Genomic DNA, 23357 nt, shown 5'->3' on the forward strand with positions numbered 1-23357 from the left:
AAACAGCTAGCCTGCCCCTGTCCAAATTAACAAAATGCTTTGGATTTGTGAAACACTTAATGCTACGCTAGGCTAACTACATCCTGACTCCAGCTCAGTAATTATGGATTAAAGGGGTCTTTTTTATCTCACACACACTATCTATGTAAGAAATAAATCCAATAGATTTCCCAGTTATTTCTCCAATAGACTGTTCTTGTTGTAATATAAGAAATACATGTAGGAGCTCATGCTGTTGGTCTCTGTGTGTAGGTAGATTTCCTGAATGAAAAGACGCAGTCTGTTCCTGCATCATTACTGTGAAACTCCAGCAGATAACAAGAACACAAAATGTGATCTGAAACGCAGCAGCACCGGCGTACATAATGACAGCTTCCACTTTATCCCATTAAAGTCTTTTGTCAGGGAGGTGTCTGTTTTTTACTTTTGTTCTGGAAACATTATCACAGAGAGACGCTTAAAAATACACCGTTTATCTTCCCGTCATAGACAAAGGCAGCTCCTTCAATCCGAGGAGTCTGAATTAACATCTTCAGCGAAGACACCAAAAACAAGCACACGGAGACACGCTCTGCATCTACACCACACGTGGCTGTTTGTATGGACTCTTAGAGCATACTAAGGTTTACTGATTTGCAAACTAGGTGACCAAAACCAGTGTGTGATTAAACCTTGGATATTAGGGAGTCCATCTCTTTAAATTGAGCAGTTTGAAGTAAAATCTTGATTCAATTCTTCTGACTTTACACCAATTTTTAATTATCTATAAACAGCACTTTCTTTTAATCACTCTCTCTCACTCTCTCTCTCTCTCTGGTACCTGCAGAGCAGGTGTGTAGACACTACTCGCGACACGAGGAGAAAGAGAGAGATCGTCCTCTAGTTTATCGTTAGCTGATGGCGATGTTATCCTCATCCTCATGTGCAAAATGTTGCACCTGCTGCCGCCATGCTGTTCGCCTCTATTCAGCTTCAGGTGTAAGAGACGTAATGACGTCGAATAAGAGAAGCTCGCCCACATAGCGCCCTCTGCTGTTTGAAAAAGGATGCAATTCATTTTTCATCTCACCGATTTAAATCGTCCCTTACGAGTACGATTTCTGTCTCGCGGTTAGTCGTTACATCCCCACGACACAGTAGTTCCGATCAATATATTGTGAATTGCGATACCGTAAGCAAGGCGCTGTATTGCAATTTTTTAAATATAACTTTATATAAAGTATGAAGAGCACAGCACTATATGTAAATAGTTAATAAATAAATAAAAATGCCTCAGTGGAATCTACAGTTGTATTAATCATAGTAACAGTGGCATCAACATCAAGGAATTAAAATCTTTGATCCATCAGTAAAGAAAATTAAATATAAAAATGTAAGCAATTAATTAAAAACAATACAATGTGTTTGAGAAATGATTCATTATTAATAAAAACATCATAACTCTACACATACAGTGTATCTAACTCAGGCATTCTGCACGAGCTCCACAGTGTTGACAGTGTGCTGGTAACAGTCTCACTGCAGTGGTTGTAATTGGTCTTCAGAAACAGACGCCAGTCAAAGCGTTCTACATCCATCTCTGCACGAGTCCTCGGAGCTGATTTAAACACTGATGCATGAATAAGTTATTAACTATATTCACTTTCATCCCGTCTCAGAGGCCTGCAGCTGCGGACGTACACGTTCTGTATGGAGGTCAACATGTCGACGGTTACATACACTTATGAAATAATGATGTGAGCCTAGATTCAGCTTTAATGGTCATAGTGAGAGCTCATGTTTGGTGCTTCACTTTTGACTTAGAGGCTACGTCCAGTATTTTTACACCTGGGCCCTAAATGACGAGGAAGTTGAAAGTTGTTTATTCCACTGACAGGCTCAGATTATTGACAAAGGATCCCTACAGAGACAGGAAGGAGCAACTCTCTCCTGGAAACTGTCCAGTCACAGCTGGTGTTCTCTGTAATCGACAGAAGCAATAATATTTGAAGTTGGCGCCATAGCTGTGGAGAAAGTTGTACAAACAGCTCGTGGTTTCGCCCATTCTACATTCCTACAACACCCAGCATGCATTGCAACCTCACAGAAAACGGGGGTTGCTTGTGTTCAGACTCAATATTAACATAAAGCACAATAACACACACAAGCTCATCAATCCCGGCGGCAGGAGAACATGTTCTGTGCGGTTAAATTACTGTTTTTGTCCATGGAGTCTGGTGGCTTTGCCATGCCTCTGCAGTTGAATCACTGATTTTGCACATGGCTCCCGCTGCTCCACATTTAGTGCTCAGGTGCTCTGAATGAGCAGCCTGTCATGGAGCAAGGCTTCTCTTCCACCTTGCTGAGCAGTAAGAGGATGAAGGCGGCGCTGAGAGAGGTAACGACCCGGCCAACAGCGGGGTTTCACTGACCCAATTAACTACACTGCCTAATGGACCTGAAATGACACAGTGTGAAGAGACAAAGAGGGCGAAACTGAGACTAACATGATGCCTCTGACAAGGTCTGCAGTCACCACTGTGCCATTAACTCACGGGTTAATGAGGCTTCCTGACTGACTGCTCCGATCTGTGAAGAGCTTTGGAATCAGTTCATTCTGACTGATAGTTAGGACGTGGCAACGACTGGAGAAGGTGAAACCTACATGCAAAAAGATTTTTATTTGGTGTAAGTGGACGCACTTTTATTTTAACAGCTGCATCACTGTAAGCAGAACAATGCAGGAGCATGTGACGAGGCTGCTCTGATGCTCTCTGACTGTCAGGGAATTTGGGTACACCTCTTTAGATCCAAAAGGTTGTTACAGTATTTTACAACTTGCTCTGCTGCAGCCTCGCTAAACTAAACTTCCTCAATCCAGGACGTCCGCCTCCGACGTAATGTCTCGTTCACAACCGTCGGGTTTGAAATGTAGACCTGAAGATTAGTTTAGACGATCCACCGGTATATTCTCGTCGTATTTCTGTCCCGCTCTGAGCCGTCGCCTGCAGAGGAACGGTCGTATTTCACTCCAGTGTCTCTTGCTGGGCCGTTCCTTTATAGAGGGAGAGGCATAATGCATGCTGAGTGTTGTAGGAATGTAGAATGGGCGAAACCATGAGCTGTTTGTACGACTTTCTCCACAGCTATGGCGCCAACTTCAAATATTATTGCTTCCATCGACTACAGAGAACACCAGCTCTGACTGACAGCAGCTTTTTCCAGGGGCGGACTGCTCCTTTAAGGAAGAAACAATAATCAGCAAAGAGGTCATGAAACCTGCGTCTGCGCCGCAAAGCAACACAACTAATTAATCAAGTTCAGCATGATGAGTGTGTGAAGGCCAGGAGGAAGAACATCCTCGTCCAGCATCAAGTCAGACATCCCTATCCACCCGACTCCCATGATGCACCACATTGACGTAAAGAACCTGCTCCGTTTACTTAAATGTGGCTCAGGGTTTATGAGCGTCAGCCCGGAGAGGTTTGATTCTGATGAATGGATCATTTTCCAGTCTGCTGCCAAGATATAAAACACCCGGGGGAACTTTTGATCCTTTAGAAAGCTGCAACACATCTTTGAGTCATTGTATTTAATAATGTTCAAAGCTCAAACTAAATGATTTGATTGGATTCAGCTCTGATACCTGGATTTGATTATATATTAATGTGGTTCAGGGTCAGATTTAAACAGCACTTTTACTTCAGCCAGGTTAGACACCATTAATTACCAGTTAGAGCCACTATAATGCAGCTTTAGCCGACACAATGCAGAGCCTGATTGATTCGGGCTTCACAATGATGATATTGTGTTTGGCTTCTTATCGGGTCAGCAGAGAACACATCGTCTGCTAGCTTCCACTGATTCCACCGAGCATGTGTGTGCATGAATAAGAAGCAGGCTGGTTCTGGAAACAGCTCATTTCCTGTTTCAGCGCTCAGGAGAGGTTAAAGACAAACAGCCCAGAGCCTGAGATAATGGAAGATTAATAAAGGGGAAGAGCCCCCTGTGGGGATTCTCTGACATGTCTCCTTCCTGATTGACATCTACGAGCTCGACAGTATCGCCGACGTGATCTTACAGAGACGAGGGCTTATCCCAGAGCGGGATGCAGCGTGAGTGGATTAGTCACGGGACCGGCGCTTCCTGCCGCCCGTCGATCATAAAGCGACGGGAGAATGAGCGGTCGCGAGAAATGAGAATCTCCAGCGATCGTTTTTGTCTCAGCGTGTTTGATAAAAGAAGCTCCCAGAAAATTAGTCTTACGTCAGCAAGTCAAGCTTTGGACTTATGACACACGTTAGGCTGTAGTTTGAGCTCCATAAAATAAAGAGTTTGGACAGTGTTGCATTTGCACTGACATGTTTGGTGTCCTCAAGTCACTAACGGCTGTTTAGAGCTGGATTAGAGTCAGGACTTTGCTGGAGTTGAACGCTGGTGACAAAACTATGTAAATAAGCAGTTTCAGTCTCGTTGCTTAACTGGCAGAAAAGTATAAATAAAGTCTGGCCTTTCTTTCCTTCTTTCTTTCCACAAGGTGTAAACAACTGCAAGCGTGCTTCAAAACACACACACGGTGCTGTTCCGCCCTGCCAGCTCTGCTGTTTACGCTGACTCCCTTTCTCCTCTGTTACTACCTCCGATGCCGGCTTAGAGGCGGAGCGACTTCTCCCCACCGTTCCGCCTCCGTGCGTTTTACAGAGACGTAATAATCCCGCCTTGAACTGGCTTATGATCAAACTCATGTTGACCCACAACAACTGGTGGCCAAACTGATTGGTGTGTGGTACACTGATGGAAGAGGCTGCTATCTCCAATCAGGGTCATGCACCGACAGCTACGCCTTCAGGAGCAATGTGGGGTTCAGTGTCTCGCCCAAGGACACTTGGACTGCAGGAGCCCGGGATCAAACTACCAACCTTACAATTGAAAGACAACCGACTTCCACTGAGCCACGGCAAGATTGGAGCATCCCTAAAAATGGCATCTCTTTTGGCTGGCTTGGATATTCAGCTGACGTTATTCGAGCTAGCGCATACAGCTGAAGACAAGCAGCAGAGCGAGGACGAGGCTGCCGTCTGAACACCACCACCAGAAGGAGAAGTCACCTTTCTAGTCGAGTATAGCACACACTCTATTTCACATCAACACTGATTGGACACCAACATAAAACACGGCTAAAAAGCCCTTTAAATATTAGTAACAGCCACAATATGAGCGCGCCACATCAAACAATCGAGCTAACATCTATTCAAAGAGTTTTTAACCATCGATTAAAGCCGTCGCTGTCAGAGCTGCACTGAATCAAAGTCTTGGTTCGGTTCTGCTCACATCTGAGAAAAGACCCTCTCTGATCGTAACCCTCCTCTGTGATGTGCTGGTTAGTCCCTTCCTGACTCCCGGACAATAGACTGTCAAACCAAATAACCCCCCCGATCCTCCATTAGTCTGTCGCTTGCGACCCCTCACCCCTCGTTTTCAGCAGCATGAAAGAAAAAGGGACCGACAACAGATAAACACCAATTTTCACTTTGTGGCGAAGTTGTTTCTGAAGTGGTAATTACAGTTTCTCGGCCCCTGTGACTCCCGAAGCGAGGAGGGAAGAGACGGGGATGTGTGTGTGTGTGTGTGTGTGTGTGTGTGTGTGTGTGTGTGTGTGTGTGGTGATGTGGTGCTCTATTTGTAGACAAAGCGATTACACATTCAGAGTATAAGATAATTTAACTGCACCAACCACGACAATATGGCTGTTAGCTTCAGTACTACATCAGCAGTAAGAGTTAGCATTAGCATACATCTCTTGGGTATTAAAGGAGGTTTTTTTCCTTTAATTGCCTTCCATTAAATATTGTCATTCTGCAGTTTCTTATCTGAACTGTGAGTCTAAAACTTTCAGATAACTGAGGGCAACATGTCCGACCATTCCTGTAACTTTCTGATACTGCCAGCAGGAGGAACAGCCGTGTTCTGCAGGTAAAATCACTGCTTTTTTAAATGGAGTCTGGTAGCTCTGAAAAGCAACGAAGTCTATCTTTGTAGGAAACCATTTATGAGACACTTAAAGACACAATCTGAGCCTGTCAGAGGGAAGAGGAAGCATCTTTAGTAGACGTACGTTGGCACATTTGCCCCCAAGCATTGGTTGCAGCCATTAAGGAGCATCTATGGCTGCTGGCTGAAGCAATCTACTGGAACGATGCCAGAACTTTTTGAACCTTTAACGGTCTAATGAGGTTTGTAGAGTTTACATTTATGGATTTCCTTGGAGCACACCTTGCAAATTACAAAGTTATTGCCTTTACAGACACCAGGTAGAAGTCTCAGACTAGTGAAGCCACTTCAGCAGCAGGAAAATGAATGGTCTTGTGTGTCATGAAACATTTGGGTGACAAGCGTTTATAAAGACCATGATGAAACTTTGCAGAACCAATAATTGCCTAAAAAACAATTGGTGGCCAGTTAGTTGGAGCCAGAACTTTTTGTACCTATTAGTTATTAAGACCCCCAAAAATTTAACAAAAGTGGCCAAGGTTTAAAACTTGAATTCCTGTTGGAGTATTGTACTTGCAACATATCTTGTATGCTCCGCAGGGTTTCTGGGCTCGGCCTTAGAGAGAGCGTAAGGAGCTCAGACATCCGGAGGGAGCTCAGAGTAGAGCCGCTACTCCATCGCATCGAAAAGGAGCCAGTAGAGGTGGTTAGGGCTTCTGATTAGGATGCCTCCTGGGCGCCTCCCATTAGAGGTTTTCGGGGCACGTCCAACTGGGAGGAGAACTCTGGGTAGACCCAGAGCTCGCTGGAGGGATAATATATCCCACCCGGCCTGGAAACGCTTTGGGATCCCCCAGGAGGAGCTGGAAAATGTTGCTAAGGAGTGGGACGTCTGGGCTAAGCCTGCTGCCACCGCGACCCAACCCCGGATATGCAGAAGAAAATAGATAGATAGATATCTTGTTTTTTACCAGTCATTGGCAGATTTGGGACACTGTGTGAGCAGATGATTCCCTCTAAAGACGGTTTTGATCACATGGCCTTTGTGTAAAGAAGACCTGTACTGCGGCTTCTTGATATAGCCTGCTGTCAAAAGCACTTAGGAGGAGAATGTGGATACGGTGTACAGCATAAATACTTCATGCATTTATACATCTACCGAACCATCTTTAGGCTTTAACCTTTGTATGTTTTATAACACTTAGATATATATAAAACATAACTCTCTTTGTGCCATGCTGAGAAGGAGGACAGATACAGATACAGCTCAGATAATGGAAGCTCTAGTTACCGATGTTGGGATGCTTGAGCAGGCGGCAGATCCTGGCCTCTCGCTCCAGTTTCTGGTGATCTGTGGAGAGAACGGGACACATATATCAGTCACATGTGTCTGCTGAGACCTCCTGACGGTCTTCTGCAGGCATTCAGCATATTAAACACCGCCCACCTCTTCCTGCACCGTGTCCCTCCTGCTGGGAACAGATGAGCAGTAAAACTAACAGTCGTAAGTCATTACGGAGCGCTGCAGCAAGTGTGAGGTCAATCCTGCACAGCGGAATACAGGCAGAGTCGCTTTTGTCCTCGTTTATATAAAGTCGTTTTTACTACAGCAGAAGAACGTCTGATCGAGCAGAAGGTCATTTTCCAGGTTAATAGGATTCAGAACACAAAGTACAACACGACAAACAGGAAGAGCAAAGTCGAAGGTCGTCATTAAGGAAACAAAGAAAAAAGAATATTAGGACTGAAAGAGAAAGAAGTCAGCGATTACAGACGGGGCAGCAGATTAAGAGAGAGGTTGAGGTGGAATTAAAAAAGACCTTTTCTAATTGGATTTTGCAACACGAGAAGACAAAGATACTCAGAAGGATTCTTTCGTCACAAATAGCTTTATTAAAGAATATGAAACATAACCGACGCTTTCAAAGCTGGAAATATCCAACTGGAGTGTTTGGCACTCACAAACGGTGTTCCACAGGGATCCCTTCTGGGCCCGGTGATGTTTGAAATATAATTAATGTTCTGTGATTATTCAATGTAAATTCAATCTTTACACTGATGACACTATTCTGTGTTCTTGTGCTGTTGAAAACCTACAGCTTTAAATTCAGTATATTCAAAATATCATAACCAAACTGTGCAAAAACAAATTCAGCTTCCTGTTACGTTACGTAAAATAAATATAGTTGAGGCAGTCTGTCTATCAGTCCTAGATTAAGATGATGTAATCTTCGGAGACGCTGCTGCTTCCACTCTCATTTTATCTCTCTGCCCTCAGACTCATTGCATTGTGTTCAACTGAGTTGAGGCGTGATAAACACTCGGATCTATTAATCCATAAATCCGTCACAACTTCAATCTTTATTGGACTGAACCGCAGACTCTTATTCTACAAGTTCAGCGTGTTCATTCTGAACTTAATCCGGCTTTATTTTTCATGCATGAAACACTTGGAATTATTTACACTATCAAGACGATGATCTTGAAGCTCTTTCCCCGAGTGTGTGATTGTTTTTCAGAGTATATACTTCTGATTCGTTTGATTTTTGTATCTCGGCATGATTTCAAGACAACACATTTCCTGCTTTGCAACATTTCATTGACCCCGTAAAACCACCCGGGTCACTGTGACCTCCCTGACTGAAAAGCTTAATTGATGTCAGCATTTATGTGCAGGCAGGTCCATGTATCAGACACCACTTAAAATAACACCACAGGACACAGTGGAGAACAAACTGAACAGCTCGGACTTATAAGAGTGTCGGTGGGGTCATCTCCAACAGCTGATTTGCTTTACAAATGAAGCGGCTCTGAGGAGGTTGAATTAATGCCGACTAAGTTATTGTTGAATATTTAATAAACAGCTCATGTTAGCTCGAGTGTGTGTTCTTCACAATTGAGGATCACGAGTGGGCTCGACACAGCCAGGTTAGAGAAGGGTTTGGCTGTACTTTAGGGACACACGACTCCAAACATGATTCTCATTTCACTCTATGGGGAATGTGCAAATATAAAATTGAAAAGCAGATGTTTTTATTGGCACCACATAGAAATGAAAACGAGGTAAAGGCCTTTATGTGTTTTGGTGAACCCTCGTGGCGTTTTGTTTATTAAACGGTCAGAAAGAGGAAATGAAAAGATTCCCGTCTAATGAGGTTCACACAGACTCCTGCCTCTAAGGCCGGAGATGTACTTGCCTTTTAACCTCTAGTTCACCAACACAAACGGCTGTGTCAAGAATGTAACTGTTCACATACTTGTCCTGGAGGATACCTCTAGAGGGCGCACCAGAGAGCTCAGGATGTATGCAACTACCGCATGTGCGGGATGGAAACAACAGACATGCAGACACTCGAGGAGGTTACTGTCATGTTCATGTGTGAGATCACACCGTCTGCAGCATCCCCGCTCCGTCTCTCCAACACGTTCCTCCGTGCACGGACGTAACGCTCCCGGACTTGTTCCCATTTAGTTTTGCAGGTTTCCACGTCAACTTCTAAAACAGAACTCATCTGTCTGCAGCTGTCTGACAGGCATGTTTGTCTCTGTGCAGCGGCAACGACACATCGTACAGATGTGGATCATTGTGGACTCGGTCTATCAGCTTGTCTTCAGAACTTTCTGCCCTTGTTGTCCCTGCTGCTGTGTTGACCCTGTCACACCCCCTCTGCCTCTACACTGCCCCCTACCGCTCATGTGCACACTGCATCTCGCGTACACACAGCTCACGCTCCAGACAGACGCAGGGGAATGCGTGGCAGCCGTCATGTCCACGGGAACATGTAGCTAAAAGCAGGTATATCTCCGACTCAAATGGTCATGGTCAATGGTCAGTCACTGATCATGTTTACTGCCGTGCACAGGTGCCTTCTGAGCCTGGAAAAACCAGCTGTGTGCTTTCTATACGTTTGTATCATCAGGGTCCACAGAAGTTTAAGTCTGTAGCGCTGCAACGTTCAACCAGGGGGAGCTGTGCAGATGATGGGTCCAGGACAGACAGAGGAGAAAGAAGGGCCACAGACCTGCAGACCAATCAGAGAGCTGCTGTGACATTAGCTTCCCAGATGTGCCCTCACCACCTCCAATCACACCTCTTCTTACACACTTGATCCTACTCAGACCAATGGGATGTGCTTTTGCAGGAGCTGTAATCCTAGCGGTCACCGGGTGACTGAACGCTCACTTCTCCACATCATCCCGTCCGTCTGTCCGCTTCGCAGCCCGCCGCTAATCTGTGACGTAACAGGATTTACAGCCCGAGTGGTGCTCACTCACCATCTCCAGCCTCACTGCAGCCGCACACAGATGATCTTTTCCTGCTCGCCTTCATTTGCTTCCTTTTGCTTCACTTCTTCAGTCTGCTGCATGTTAATGGGACATTCGCAGCTGCTCGACAGAGCATTACAGTCATCCTTCACCTGTGTGCTGGGGCTGTAAACTGGACTTGTAATATCGGTTAAAGTGAACAATTTGCTGCTTATTGAGCCTCTTTTTTTTTGCTCGGAATATCGATTATGTTTTTATTAAAAACTGTCAAATAATGCAAACTGAAAATGGCTTCTGGCCACAGAAACTTTCTCAGTCAGATATCAGAAAACTGCTTTTATTTTTGCCAATTTTTCTAAAAAGGTTCTTAAATCCTTTGAGAAATTAAAAAACTGTTGCTAGGATACGAAAGTTGTCTGGCAGCACTTCTGCTTCCCTCGGTGGTGACCGTTAAGTCTGTTTTAAATCGCTGTGTGTGTTTAATATTTTTATTAAAAGGAAAATTCACAAAGAAAACATAACAACAATGAAAGGAGTCGTGTCCTGGCGTTAGCAGCAGCTCTACACCTGGAAACTGAACCCTCAAAAAACGAAAGGATTAGCATCTCCTCCGCCATTGTTGTTGACAAAGTGGATATCAGAAGTCCCGCCCCTTCTTGGTTTTGATCGGTGAAGGCGAAGTGACAGTGACGAGCGCAGCAGTGTTCCAAAAGTTTGACTATTTTCAACTGAGAGCGCAGCGACAAACAAACAGCTGACGACGAGGACGTCATTCTCCCTCATTAAAGATTCCTGAATCTGCGTAGGCCCCGCCCACTATGAGAAAACAAAACACGTCTCTGCCATCGTTTAGTGGCAACTTGTTCAAACTTAGCAGCTTGAAATGTAGTCATTAGCAGTAGTAAAGTTACAAAAATTACTGGCGCATGCTCACGCATCGCCGAAGTGGTTGCCATAGGTTACACATAATGATATGCGTAGCGTCACAGGATTGGCTCCTTAGGTTTGTGACATCTCAAACCTGCCAATCTGAACACGTGTTGTTCAGACTGTCCTTGGTACACTGCAGTTTAAAAGCAGACTCAGCTGATGTTGTCCCTGATGTGTCTCGTAGCACATGAAGAACACCACATGGAGATGTTCACAAGGTTAAACACTGGATTGAAATAAATACTCAGTTTGTTTCAGGTTCACAGTTCGTCTTGTACCCTACTGTCTTCTACTCTGCAAGTTCTTGTTATTTATCAGCCTGTTTATGGCCAATGAGTCACAGAGTATCTGCACTTAAATATTCATCCAACATTCAGCAGCAGTTTAGTTTAATGAGTGTTGAAACATTTCAAGCTTTATCAACTGCAACATTGGCAATAAAAAGTTCTGATCTGTTTTAAATGGAAATTAAATATAAAGGCAGTTTAAAGAGTTTAACTGAAGCAGCTTCAGAAATCAGATCTTCAATTTGCTACACATGAAGCCAACCCAGACTTCAGACCAACCAACAGGGAAGAAAGGAGAAACTACAGTCATGAATAAGCTGACGTGTGCAGTGTATACAGGGATGTTTGTCATTGATGGCGATCAGCACACGTGCAGAAGTGAGTCGAGCAGAAAGTTGAAACAAGTTTCGGTGAGTCTCATTTTTAGTCGGCTTCTTGGTACTCATTTGACTCTGACTTGACTTGTTCTCCTTTCCCTCTCACTGTACTTCCTCTTCCTGCAGTTAAATACGGCTCTTACACTTACTGGACGTGTGAAGTACACTCAGACGTTATGCACTGATAAGTAAAGGTTCTTGTTCTTTCCCACTGCCGGGCTCAGGCTGTTATTGTCAGTGTCTGACGGCACGACGAGGATCCAGGGAGGATCCCGACAGAGACAGACCTTTCTGTTAAAGAGGGAAAACTTGTTAAACAAGAACTGGGAAACTGGGCAAATGTGCCAAAGCAGTGCTGCAAATGCAAAATGGAGCAATTCCAAAATAGTTTCAATTTCACTCCAAGGCATGTAAAAACAGTGCGCAGGTTCAAACCCACTGGGGATTACCCCCTACATATTTAACTTATATTTGCACACATGTTCTCAACCATCAGACAAAATCTCCTCCACTGTAACGCCGCACAGAGAGCAAACACATCTCTTGATTCTCCCTCCGCTGCTTCATGTTTCTCGATGATAAATCCTCGGTTTGATCCACACTGGAGCTGGCCCATTTAGCAAACCCAGATGAGCTCGTCGTCGGGCCGACGGAAACGAGGACAGCAGCTATTTTTTAATGCAGCCGACCGATCAGATGAGCGTCTGCATCAGGCTTCACATCTGGTTTTACGTCCAGCTCCTGCAGGCTCCGTCAGTGTCAGCTATCCCCACAAAACCTCTTTTAACAACTACAGGAAGAACGAGAACTCTCCCTGCGAGCTACAGACCTTTAAACACCAGGTTTAATATCAGAAACAGGGTCGTTCCTCTCCATTTTCACCTGCTAATATGACAGTAATAGGTGAGTAATGTCGCTGTGCACCGAGGGACCAAAGAAATGGAGCTAGAAACACCTCGCTGCCCACACGCACACCCTGAAGCGCTTCTTATCCCCATTGGAAACAGCTCCGCTCTCATTTCCTGGCTCGCACTTCCAAACGCTCTCCAGTGTTTGTCTACCTGCCAGCATCACTGCGGTTTGAAGAGTACTCTACAAATAACACTGTGTCCTCATACAACACTTATTACCAATGTATGCACGAAACAGACGCCTCAGGTAGTGTCTGTTTAGCTTCTGTTTCAAGGGATCTAATAGCGTCTTTTTAGGGTCTGTTTTCTTCATATAGAGAGGAAGCTACTTCTGCGACCTGTACGGTTCTCACAATGTTCTCTGGCTTCCTCAATTCGGGCGCTGCAGCCTTCGAAGGACGCGGGCTACAAAGGAGCAGCCGGTGAAGACGCTAAGGCCGAATTGAAATGAGACGGTCCCTTTGCGTCACCAAATGCGGCTCATGTCACCTAGCAACAGGTAGCTAGCGGGCTAACTAGATATTTTAAGGATAAATTGTAATGTTTTTAACATTTGTATCTCAAGCTTTTCGATTGAGTTGAAACTAGTGGTCGACCGATATGAGTTTTTCAAAGGCCGATGCCGATATTTTGAGGGCAGGGCGGCCGATATGAGGCCGATATCATGTTGTTGCTTATTTTTGCATTTGATAAATTACAACAATTTAATGATAATATCAATTGAGACACAAAACTTATTTAACGCTGTTGTCTTGTAGAAAAATATCGACTTAATAAATGTAGACTGGTAATCAAAAAAGTAAACTTTGTAAAGAAATAAAACTAATATTTGTGAATGAAAAATAGTTGAAGTGCACTTGCGGAGCCTTCCCCGTGAAGAACGGTGGCCTTATGTGTGACGTATGCATGTGACGTCTGGCAGGTTTCTTATGGGAAGTGGGTGTAGATGCTTCAAGCCAGCCACACAGACGAGACCGCCTGTGCATGCACATATGTTCGGTTTAATCGGCCTTGTGATGTCAAAATGTCATTAATCGGCCCGATTCTGAAGGAGCCTGCGAGATGGGACAGCTTTCACATACGTCCTTCGAAGGATGCAGCCCCTGAATTGGGACACCGCTTCTGTGTCAGCCCTGTGATTGACTGCCGATCAGTCCAGGTGTAACCCCGCCCCTCGCCCAGTGACAGCTGGGATAGGCTCCAAACCCCTCCGTGACCCTGAACAGGATAAGCAGCATGGACAATAGATGGATGGATGTTATTAAGTCAGGAGGAGGATAACAGAAATGCCTTTGGGAGATAAATCGATTTTATCACTTATGAATGGTTCAATTTATAGTTTAGTAGGATGTTTAAAAACAAATATCGAGGTAGGCGAGGGTTCTCTTTAGACAGGTGAAATATCATCATGTCATTATATGAACGAAGGCTGAACAAGGGAGTTAAAGTCTCCTTAATCGTCTGGAACTGCTTCCTCTCTCATCGACAAAACAGATAGGGCTGCAACTAACGACTGTTGTGATACTGAAACAATTAATCGACTAATCAGATAATGAATTGCACGATGACTTTAACGACCGCCGACATTTTGCCCTGTTTTGTTTACCTGTCGCTTCCCGGTCGCTGTTTTGCACGAACAGCTCTCAGCAGAGATAGTGAGGATGTGAGACGGCTCACCCCTCAGCAAACTCAGCTCCGGACGACGATGTAGTGAAGGCCAACTTATCGTTGAGCCCCTAAAAACAGACACTAAAAAAAGATGCTAAAAGTGCCCTCAGACCAACGCACAGACTTTGGAGTATAGTTCGAGCTCCTGGATGTGTTGAACACTAAGAAAATATTTATTCATGAATAGCTAAAGTAGTCTGAGTCAGTCAGACACAGATGTCTCTAAACTCTTCCTTGTTTCCGTAGAGACTGGCAGCGAGCCTAAACACACATCCTTGTACCAACCTGAGCACACCACGCGTGACTAACACAACATGAAGGGGTGCAAACGAGCTTTTCGGCGACACAGAGGGGTAGCATGTCGGCCCCGGCGGTGCATTCTGCAGCTCGAGCTGACGATCATCATTAGCAGTCATACTCATCATGGCTCTGTCTCTGCCTGAGCTGCACATGAACAGGGCTCTGGGGTGTGCGTGTGTAATTGCAGGCACTGTAATAACAACAGGCCTGTCAGAATGCAATTAGCTGTTGCTATCGAGGATCCTCTGTGCGTGTGTCTTCGTGTGCGTTAGAGGAGGATGAGCGGGGTCAAGCTGAGGTCAAAAAGGAGAGCGATGCTTCAACTTTACGCTCATGACACGCAGAGTGGTCGTCTGAGTGTGGCGTGCTTTAAGCTGGAAGCACGTAGAGTCAGTGCTAAACAGGCTGTAGGTGGAGGAAGATGTGGAGGGTAACTGGTGTTGGAAGACAGGAAGACGACAGCAGTAACACATTTCTCTGTCCTGCTTACAATTCAGCTCCTCCAGCTTCTCAGTCTGGGCTTCCCCCGGCCAAATCCTTCTGCACAGCCATAAACACACACACACACACACACACACACACACACACACACACACACACACACACACACACACACACACACACACACACACACACACACACACACACACACACACACACACACACACACACACACACACACACACACACACACACACACACACACACACACACACACGGCAGCTCGGGCTCAGTTGAAGCCCAATCTCTCTGTCCCAGTTACAGCCACAGGGGATACTCCAGCCTGAGCCTGGACTCACTGCATGAGCTCAGCGACCACACAGAGACGTCCAAACCCACACAGGCAACAGTGACGACAGCCCTCAGGCAGCTGATGTCGCCATCATGCGAACGCGGGCTAATAAGGCCGGCGATAAAACATGTCCAGCGTTTGGAAAAAACGATGAGTCAGGATCTAAAAACCAGCAGCAGGGAACTTTCTCTCAGTGACAACGGTTTAATAAACTGCTCTCAGCTCTCTGTCCGAACAGCCTTCGCTGTAAGGCACCCCGGGCACACTCTCCACCCAGCTCATCCAGGCTGTGGTGGAGCGGGGGGAGGGGTACGACGATGTGACAAGCGAGCGTGTGGGCAGGCAGGTGGCACCGCCAGGGGGAAACTGCTGTCAGCGTGCCGCCTGCTATCACCCCGAGCCAGCCGCTCTGACGGCGTCAGTGGGACATCCGTCAGCGTCCACATCTGACAGTCCTGCTTCCTGACGCGTCACTCAGTCACTCCTCAGCCATCTCACAGGCACCATGAACTAAAGAGTAGAAGTAGTTGCTTGCGATGAAAAGGCACTTGAGAGGTTAGGTAATGACTGAATCATTAAGAGCAGAGATTAGCAGTGGTCGTTTAGCTACTTTGGGAAATAACCGTAGACTGATATTCAGAGGACGTGTTTTAAACATGGGCCTTATTTTTAAAATATATTTTGAGGGCTAATAGATAATGAAAGTTCCTGGAATTGCTCGTGTAGATTGCATTAACTGGCAGCAACGAAATCAACTGTAAAGGGTGCAACGTAATCCTTGGGGGTCAAAGCGCGTCCACTAAAAGTTCTTGTTGTTTCCACTGACAGGCTCAGGTTGTTCTTCTAAGTGTCTGACACCATCACAGAAAGGTTCCCTACGGAGATAGACCTTTTTGTTACAGAGGAAGATGCTTCTTTTTGACCAGAAACAGACGCTACTTTGCTCTCTTCACTTTGCACCAAACTCCATTGAAAAAAACAGTAATTTTACCTGGAAGAACACAGGAGATGCAGGTCTACTGCTGCCTTACTGGTTGGTATAATTATGATTGTGCTTAGTCCAATATATCTATTTAAAACACCAAACTCACACAATAAGACAAACAAAGTAAGCAGTTGAGGCAAAAGTAGACCAGCAATTCCCGTTTTCTGCAGCGTAAAATTGCTCTTTTTGTCAATGGAGTCTGGTTGCTTTGAAAAGTTTGATGTTTCTGATTTAAAAAAAGGTCTATCTCTGTAGGATCCTTTCTGTGATGGTGTCAGACACTTAGAATAACAATCTGAGCCTGTCAGTGGAAACAACAAGAACTTTTAGTGGACGTATTTTGAACAGGTGCGTTATGTTGAAAGCCTATTCAACTGGAAATCAGTGTGATTCAGGTGAATTTGATTCAAATATGTGTTTTCTTCTGGGTGTTATCACGGCTTTTGTTGCAAAGAAAATGAAATCAAACACTTACTTAAAGAACCTTTCTATTGTCTTCTATAGTTTATGCTACTTTTACAGCTTTTTGTAGCTTTAAACCCCCCAAAATACCGGACATCCCCTTTAAATTCATGCATTTTACTATATTCAGAGTGCAAAAGTTATTTCTGTAGTGAGACTTGCTTTTGCGGTTAAAAAAGGGGTTTTAATATTTGCCAGATTGCATGATGTGTGCTGACGGCTCAGACTGCTCATGTGATGAAGCTGATGGAGTGTAAACAGGAAGAGGACAGGCCCAGCTGTTAGAGAGAGGAGGGGGGCGAAGGCTGGACGGAGCAGCTGGGTTCTTTGAACACTCTTCGGGGGATTTCACCGTCTCTTGAAATGTTCTCACGCACTTTCTGCAGGTTTCATCCAAATTGAAATGTCGCGGCGAGAAAGTTCTGTGTTTCTTCTTGCAGCTTCTTGGGTGAGTAATGCCCCGCGACAACATGTACGGGGTGTTTTCAGGGGATTTCCAGGTGTTGGGAGGAATGCTGCATGTGCTCAAATATCTGCAAAAAGCCGAATTGTTTCTAAGTTAGCCGTGTGGAATCAGATGTGTCAGTCGGGGGAAAACCAGTTAGATAAAAGAGAGATTACAAGAACCCTAGCAGCCAGTAGAATTGCATTGTGGGTAATGTAGGCACAAAGTTTGGACAAGGACAACATAATAAATGTTGAGGTTTTTTTTTAACTGTCTCAGATGTTACAGTCCAACTGTAACAACACAACACACCTCCATTATAGCATCACAATGACAACATCGCCTCTCACACTTTCATATTGAAGGTGTTATGTCATGTTTCCTCTCTCACAGAGTGCAGGTGCACCAGCCTGCAGCCTTGATATTCAGTGGTTTCTCTCTGGCTGGGACTGAAGCAGCAGCAGCGGGCCGACTGAGCTGAAGTGTCAAACTGCTTTAACAGCTCTTCAGCTGGCTCTCACCTCAGGCCGGCCTACAGCTCGTCTCAGTCATCACTTTGCAGAGGAGAGGCGCAGACACTCTGTCTGTCGGAGAGTGGATACACAGTGAGGTTTCCTGCACAGTTTAAACGTGCAGTGCAAACTTTACTTCCAGTTTAATGAACCTTTTGGTGAAAACTCTTTTTCACAATCCTGCGGTTTCTTTCACGTTTTGGCAGCGACTTTAGATTTAATCTCAGTCAGAAGTTGTAAATATTTCAGAACGGCCGGAAATCAGTTTTTAAATGTTGAATTTACTCCTCGTTCTGCCTCCCTGCTGCAGCCTTGGGTCGCGTCGGTGCTTTCCTGTCGGCGCTCTGCAATGTGACAGAAAACATGTTCTGTGTATTGCTGAACGACCTTTCCTTTGTGCCTCGAGCTTTCTCCGTCAAACACATTCAGAAAAGTCGAGAGTAGGAAGTTACCCCGGCCTTCACACGGAGCGTAAAGGCTGCAGCAGAAAAGTTCAATTTGTGCTTCTGAGCTGAGAAGGAGGACATTTTTCATGGTTGAATCTTGAAACTCAAACTCACAGCGAGATGGAGTCTGAAGAGGTCACCTGAACCATTCACAAGACTACAGATTCAAAGATCCGGTTGCAAACAGACAGAAGAAGGGCGACACTTCCTCTCAAACATCCTTCACTCGGCTCATCTCCACGCTGAACTCTCTCTGCATCGACTCCTCGTTCGTCTCCCGGGAGCGAGGCTCGAGGAGGTTAACGACTGCATCGATCTGCTCCCGACAATAAATCTCCCCCCGTCATGAGCAATAACACACTTTAGAGGCTGATGGATGTGCGGGGTTCAGATTGGAGTTATGACATCAGTCACCTTGGGAAATTAACTCCCCATTCTGGTAACGAACAACAATGAGATTAAAACTTGACTGAAGCAGCACTGATTTGATTCTGCAGACGTCTCCACACACAGTTTGCCGGGATCTAACCTCCATTCCTACTTCACTGGCAATGGGAAAAGAGACAATCGGCATCTATAAGCGGGTCTTCCCGGGTCTGAAAAACCTGCGTCACCGTGCTAAATGTAGGTGGGAAAGTGGCATAAATGTGGTATATATGTAATGAAAGCTCAAAGGTACTTTGTGCCGGCACAAGGCCTCAGTATGTTGGACATGTGACGGATTACAGCTGAAGAAGTGTGCATAACTTTTCTTAAGACGTTAACAACCTGATGCGTGAGGGAACGACGGCCTGGAGGCTCCTGTTGACTAACAGTGAAAACTAAAACAGACCGATGTGACGGACTGAGGAGCAGGGGATGTTAGCTGGACGAGGGAGGAGGGCCGGTGCAAAGAGAGAGAGAGATGGTTGTATTTTTTAAGGGGAAAGGACACGAGCGAGGGCGACGAGGAGTCAGCGAGGTGAGCAGAGCAGAGACTCTTTCATATCCCTGCTGTTGTATTTCTTCATCCCTGCATTCAAAGGAAAGCCTACCTACAGGCTCCTCCATCTCTGTTTACTGTACGCTGCTTTTATGCTTCCAGATATTTATAGAACATGTTCCTGTTTGTTGCTTCCCCCCCTCCACCCCGCTCACTCCCATTCACTCTTTACTTTCTCTGCTTCCTCTCCGGGGAGCGGAGACGAAGACGCGGCTCGAGCTGAGAGGCGGCGAAGCGCGACGAGCCTGTCTGTCCGTCTCCTCTGTCCATCCGTCTGTGGAGAGGAGGAGAGTATCTGCCTGTCAGTCCGCAGAAAATCAGCCTGTCAATTTACACGTACGCCAATACACCTCATTACAGAGAGCAGATGAGCTTCTGTTTGTGTGCTGGGCTGCTTCTCTGTGCAGCTGACAGACGTGTCAGAGACCACAGAGCTCTGGTTTACAGTAACATCTATTCCTGGCGTCTCTCCCTCCCCCTCATCTGCTCATGCAAATGAGCCTGTGTAACGCCAGGCTCATTCAAATCAGAGCAGGGGTTCAAGCTCACTATTGTTTGCACCATCTACAACATGCTCAGCGAGACTAGGACATGCATCTGCTCAAAACTCAGGTGTGACGGACGAATAGGGACAAAAAAGTGCAGCTGTGCAACAGGCTGTAATGGCTGCAACGTGATCCTGCAGGGTAAACGCACCTGCTCAAAGTACGTGCTCTAAATGTGGCTCTATTGTTCCACTGACAGGCTCAGATTGTTCTTCTAAGTGTCTGACAACATGACAGAAAGGATCCCTACAGAGATAAACCTGTTTTGTTGTCGCTCTCTGCAAACACACCAGACTCCATTGACAAAAACAGTAATTTTCCCGCGCAGGACGGAGGAGTTGTTTGTCTTTCAACAGCTTGATCAGTTCATTTGTTTGCTCTATTCTCTGACTTCACTGTTCACTTCCTTCTCCGTGCGCTGCATTGTTTACAGTCCAGTCAGCAGCTTGAGAAGCGACCGTGTGTTTCACCGTGTGAAATAAACGCTGTCATCTCCTGGTTCATTCCCCCGGAGGAGCGCCCGTTCATCTGTCTGTGCTGAGTCTCAGTCTCACTGTAAACAGGAAGTTACACAGAGGCTGCACTCTGGCTTACTGCAGCGGGATGAAGCCCAAACAGAAACAGATTCTCTTGTGATCGACTTTAATTAACGGCTCTTCAGTTTGCTGAAAGAACAACATCATGATGCAGATTAGGAACAACATGAAGCTTTGTCAGGTCTGTCCTCAGGAGGAGAAGAACACTACTTTAACATGAGACGGAGGGCGGAGCCATCGTTTATGATGCATTCGAGGAAGTCGGGAAATCTAAACGCTGAACAGCTTTCATGTCAAGGGAAATGTCTCAAGTTGAATTTTAGATCTAGAACAGATGGTTAGCTGTCAGCATGCAGATGTCTGTTACTAGAGATTAATGAGATAAATCACCGTCAGATGAAGCTGATGGGAGTCAGGATGTCATTATGGTGGATTACATTCCGCCTGCTTTGGCTCTCCACATTTGTCCTGCATACGCCGCTGCCTGCAGATACGTGATTGGTCAATACTACTTGGACTGCAAGCGTACTACAAAATGAAAACAGAACACTTCCTGTAGTAAAAACACCCCTGCCTACAGATCCTACATTTCTATGTAGAACCTGTAAACAGAGATTAGGCAGCAGTAAATAAAATGCTTATCACACATACATGAATATTGGCATAAACTGTACATACAGTATTTGTAACGATGCATTAATAGACAAAGGTAATTATATAGTAATGATGTTTAATTATCACTCTTACTCTTAATAATAAAAGGCTGATTCTCAGTACTCATGTACCAGATGAACCTTTACTGTGTTAACCTTCACTGACAGCCTGTGTGCAGTATGTTGAGATGACAGCGGAGCGTAAAAACAGAAGGAGAGAAATGTGAAAACCCCTCTCTCCTTCCTCTCAGGCTGAGTGCACGCTCGCTGAAAGGGACGACTGTTTAAATCCCCTCTCCTCCTCTCATCTGGGGCCGGAGTTCCTCATCTGTGAGATAAAACAGATAAAGGAGTGCTCCCTGACACCAACGTGCAGAACCAAGCCTGAAAGTGAGAGTCGAGCAGCTGAAAGACGCACATTTATCAGAGTTTTTTTAGAAGCACTGGAAACCCAACTCACAGGTGCATGTTGCAGAATAACACCTTGATGCACACGTCATGTTAATGCTTCTGTTTCCCTCTCAATCCCAGTGAAAACAAGGCACGGACACACGACGTCTGCAGCTCATGTTTCATCACAATCAGACGTAAGCGTCTCTGCACTCTTTGTTTCATTAATTAAAATGCTTTATTGTCACAACGCGGTGGTTTTAGAAATTAAAACGCAGCCCGAAGGATGTTTGTGGAGTCTTACTCAACACATTCACATTGTTCCGAACCATTGCAACGGACCGTCTCCGTCACTGTGACAGTGACAGAGCTGAAACATCTGCTCAGCAGTCGATGAATCACTGGATTGACAGTAAATGTATCTGCACATCCCGTAATAATCCAACATTAAGTTAATTTACCGAGCAGATGCAATGCTCTGGCTCCAGATGTGCCATCGTGAGAATCTGCTGCTGGTTTTCATCACAGCAGACAGAATCATTTGGACTGAGAGCTACAATGTGCATCGATTTCACTTCACAAAACAGCTTATAAATCACTGACTACGTACGTGCTCGGACTATGTAACTGTCCTGCATGAGGATGGCCTCTAGGAAAAGCACAGCATGGCTTTCTCGGAAAATGTTCCAGTTACCAATCTCAGCTCGATATTCTCCGACGGACATCAAAGCAGAGACAGAGGAGCAGTTACAGACAAAGAAAGAATGGCCGAGCAAGAAGAGTCCGTCTCTCGGTTACGCTGGTCTCACACCAGACCTCGGGCGCACACACTTTTCCAAAGTCAGAATAAAATCAGGAGTTTTGTTGGCGTTGAGGAGCACTCCAGTCATTTCAATGCTTTGGTGTACGGTGGTTATAAAACTCAGCGCCAGCTGTTTTAAGTCAGTCTATGTAACAGTCATCGTAATGTTTGCAAACTCACTACTGACTACTAACGTTAACGTTACTACTGCTAATTACTACATTTCAAGCTCGCTAAGTTTCAACAAGTTACCACTGAACGATGGCAGAGATGTGTTTTGTTTTCACGACGGAGGGGGAAGTTGGAAATTTGCATCGTGGGTGGGGCCTATGCAGATTCAGGAATTTTTAATGAGGGAGAAGGAGGAGATGCCTTGTGAGGATTTTTACAAGGTAATTCATTTTATAAGTCTTAAAACATGACTGGAGCTGCTCTTTAAGATGTGAGAGGGTCTTTTAGTGTACAGTAGGAAAGTGTCATGCATAATAAGTGAGCTGATGTTTAAATGTCACACTATTCTGACGTTTATTAAACCAAACAATGAGCAGATGTGTTCCCGAGAGAGAAATCTGATGTGTGAACTCAGTGCTTGTTTAAATGCAATCTATGTTTTCCACCAGCGTACAGTAACAGGAGGATGTAGCTGAACTCCTGCCGACCCGTCCTTATCTGACACATATACCTGGATTCGCTCCGAGTGTCTGCAGGTCTGTGCCTGCTCCAACATCAGCTGCACCACTAACTGCCCTAAAACATGCAAACAGCTGGGCGTGACTCCACATTCCTGTGCATCTTATCCTACAAAGTAGAACACACAACAACATACAGGGATATAAGACATGTAGGGAAACAGTGAGCCCTGCAATCATCCAGGGTTTAAGGGATTAAGGTTTCCACCAGCAGCCTTAAAGAACAGCAGCTCGCCCTCTAATGGAGCTCCACAAGCTTTTACACTGCGTGTGCGTGCGAGTAAAATGCCCCTTTTTCAGCCTTATGCTGCCTGATAATGCCAAGAGGGCTGTTCAGTGAAGGTCTGCGCACTCTGTGCCAGGTCTCCATGTTAAACGTACTGGTCATTATGGACGGCAAACACATGA

General features: G+C 45.3%; 1 protein-coding gene across 12 annotated transcripts in view; it reads right to left on the reverse strand.

Moving 5' to 3' along the window:
- camk2d1 (calcium/calmodulin-dependent protein kinase (CaM kinase) II delta 1) overlaps positions 1-23357 on the reverse strand; it is a 96687-nt gene that overhangs the window by 45157 nt on the left and 28173 nt on the right. For all 12 annotated transcript variants that reach the window (XM_069672217.1, XM_069672205.1, XM_069672213.1 and 9 more), the window contains exon 3: positions 7262-7321. In XM_069672217.1, coding sequence (XP_069528318.1) covers positions 7262-7321 — 60 coding nt within the window. The remainder of the gene's footprint in view (positions 1-7261; positions 7322-23357) is intronic.

This window comes from Semicossyphus pulcher, unplaced genomic scaffold, assembly GCF_022749685.1.
Source record: "Semicossyphus pulcher isolate SPU_LCO1_2020_fin unplaced genomic scaffold, fSemPul1.0.p SCAF_21, whole genome shotgun sequence".
Taxonomy (NCBI): domain Eukaryota; kingdom Metazoa; phylum Chordata; class Actinopteri; order Labriformes; family Labridae; genus Semicossyphus; species Semicossyphus pulcher.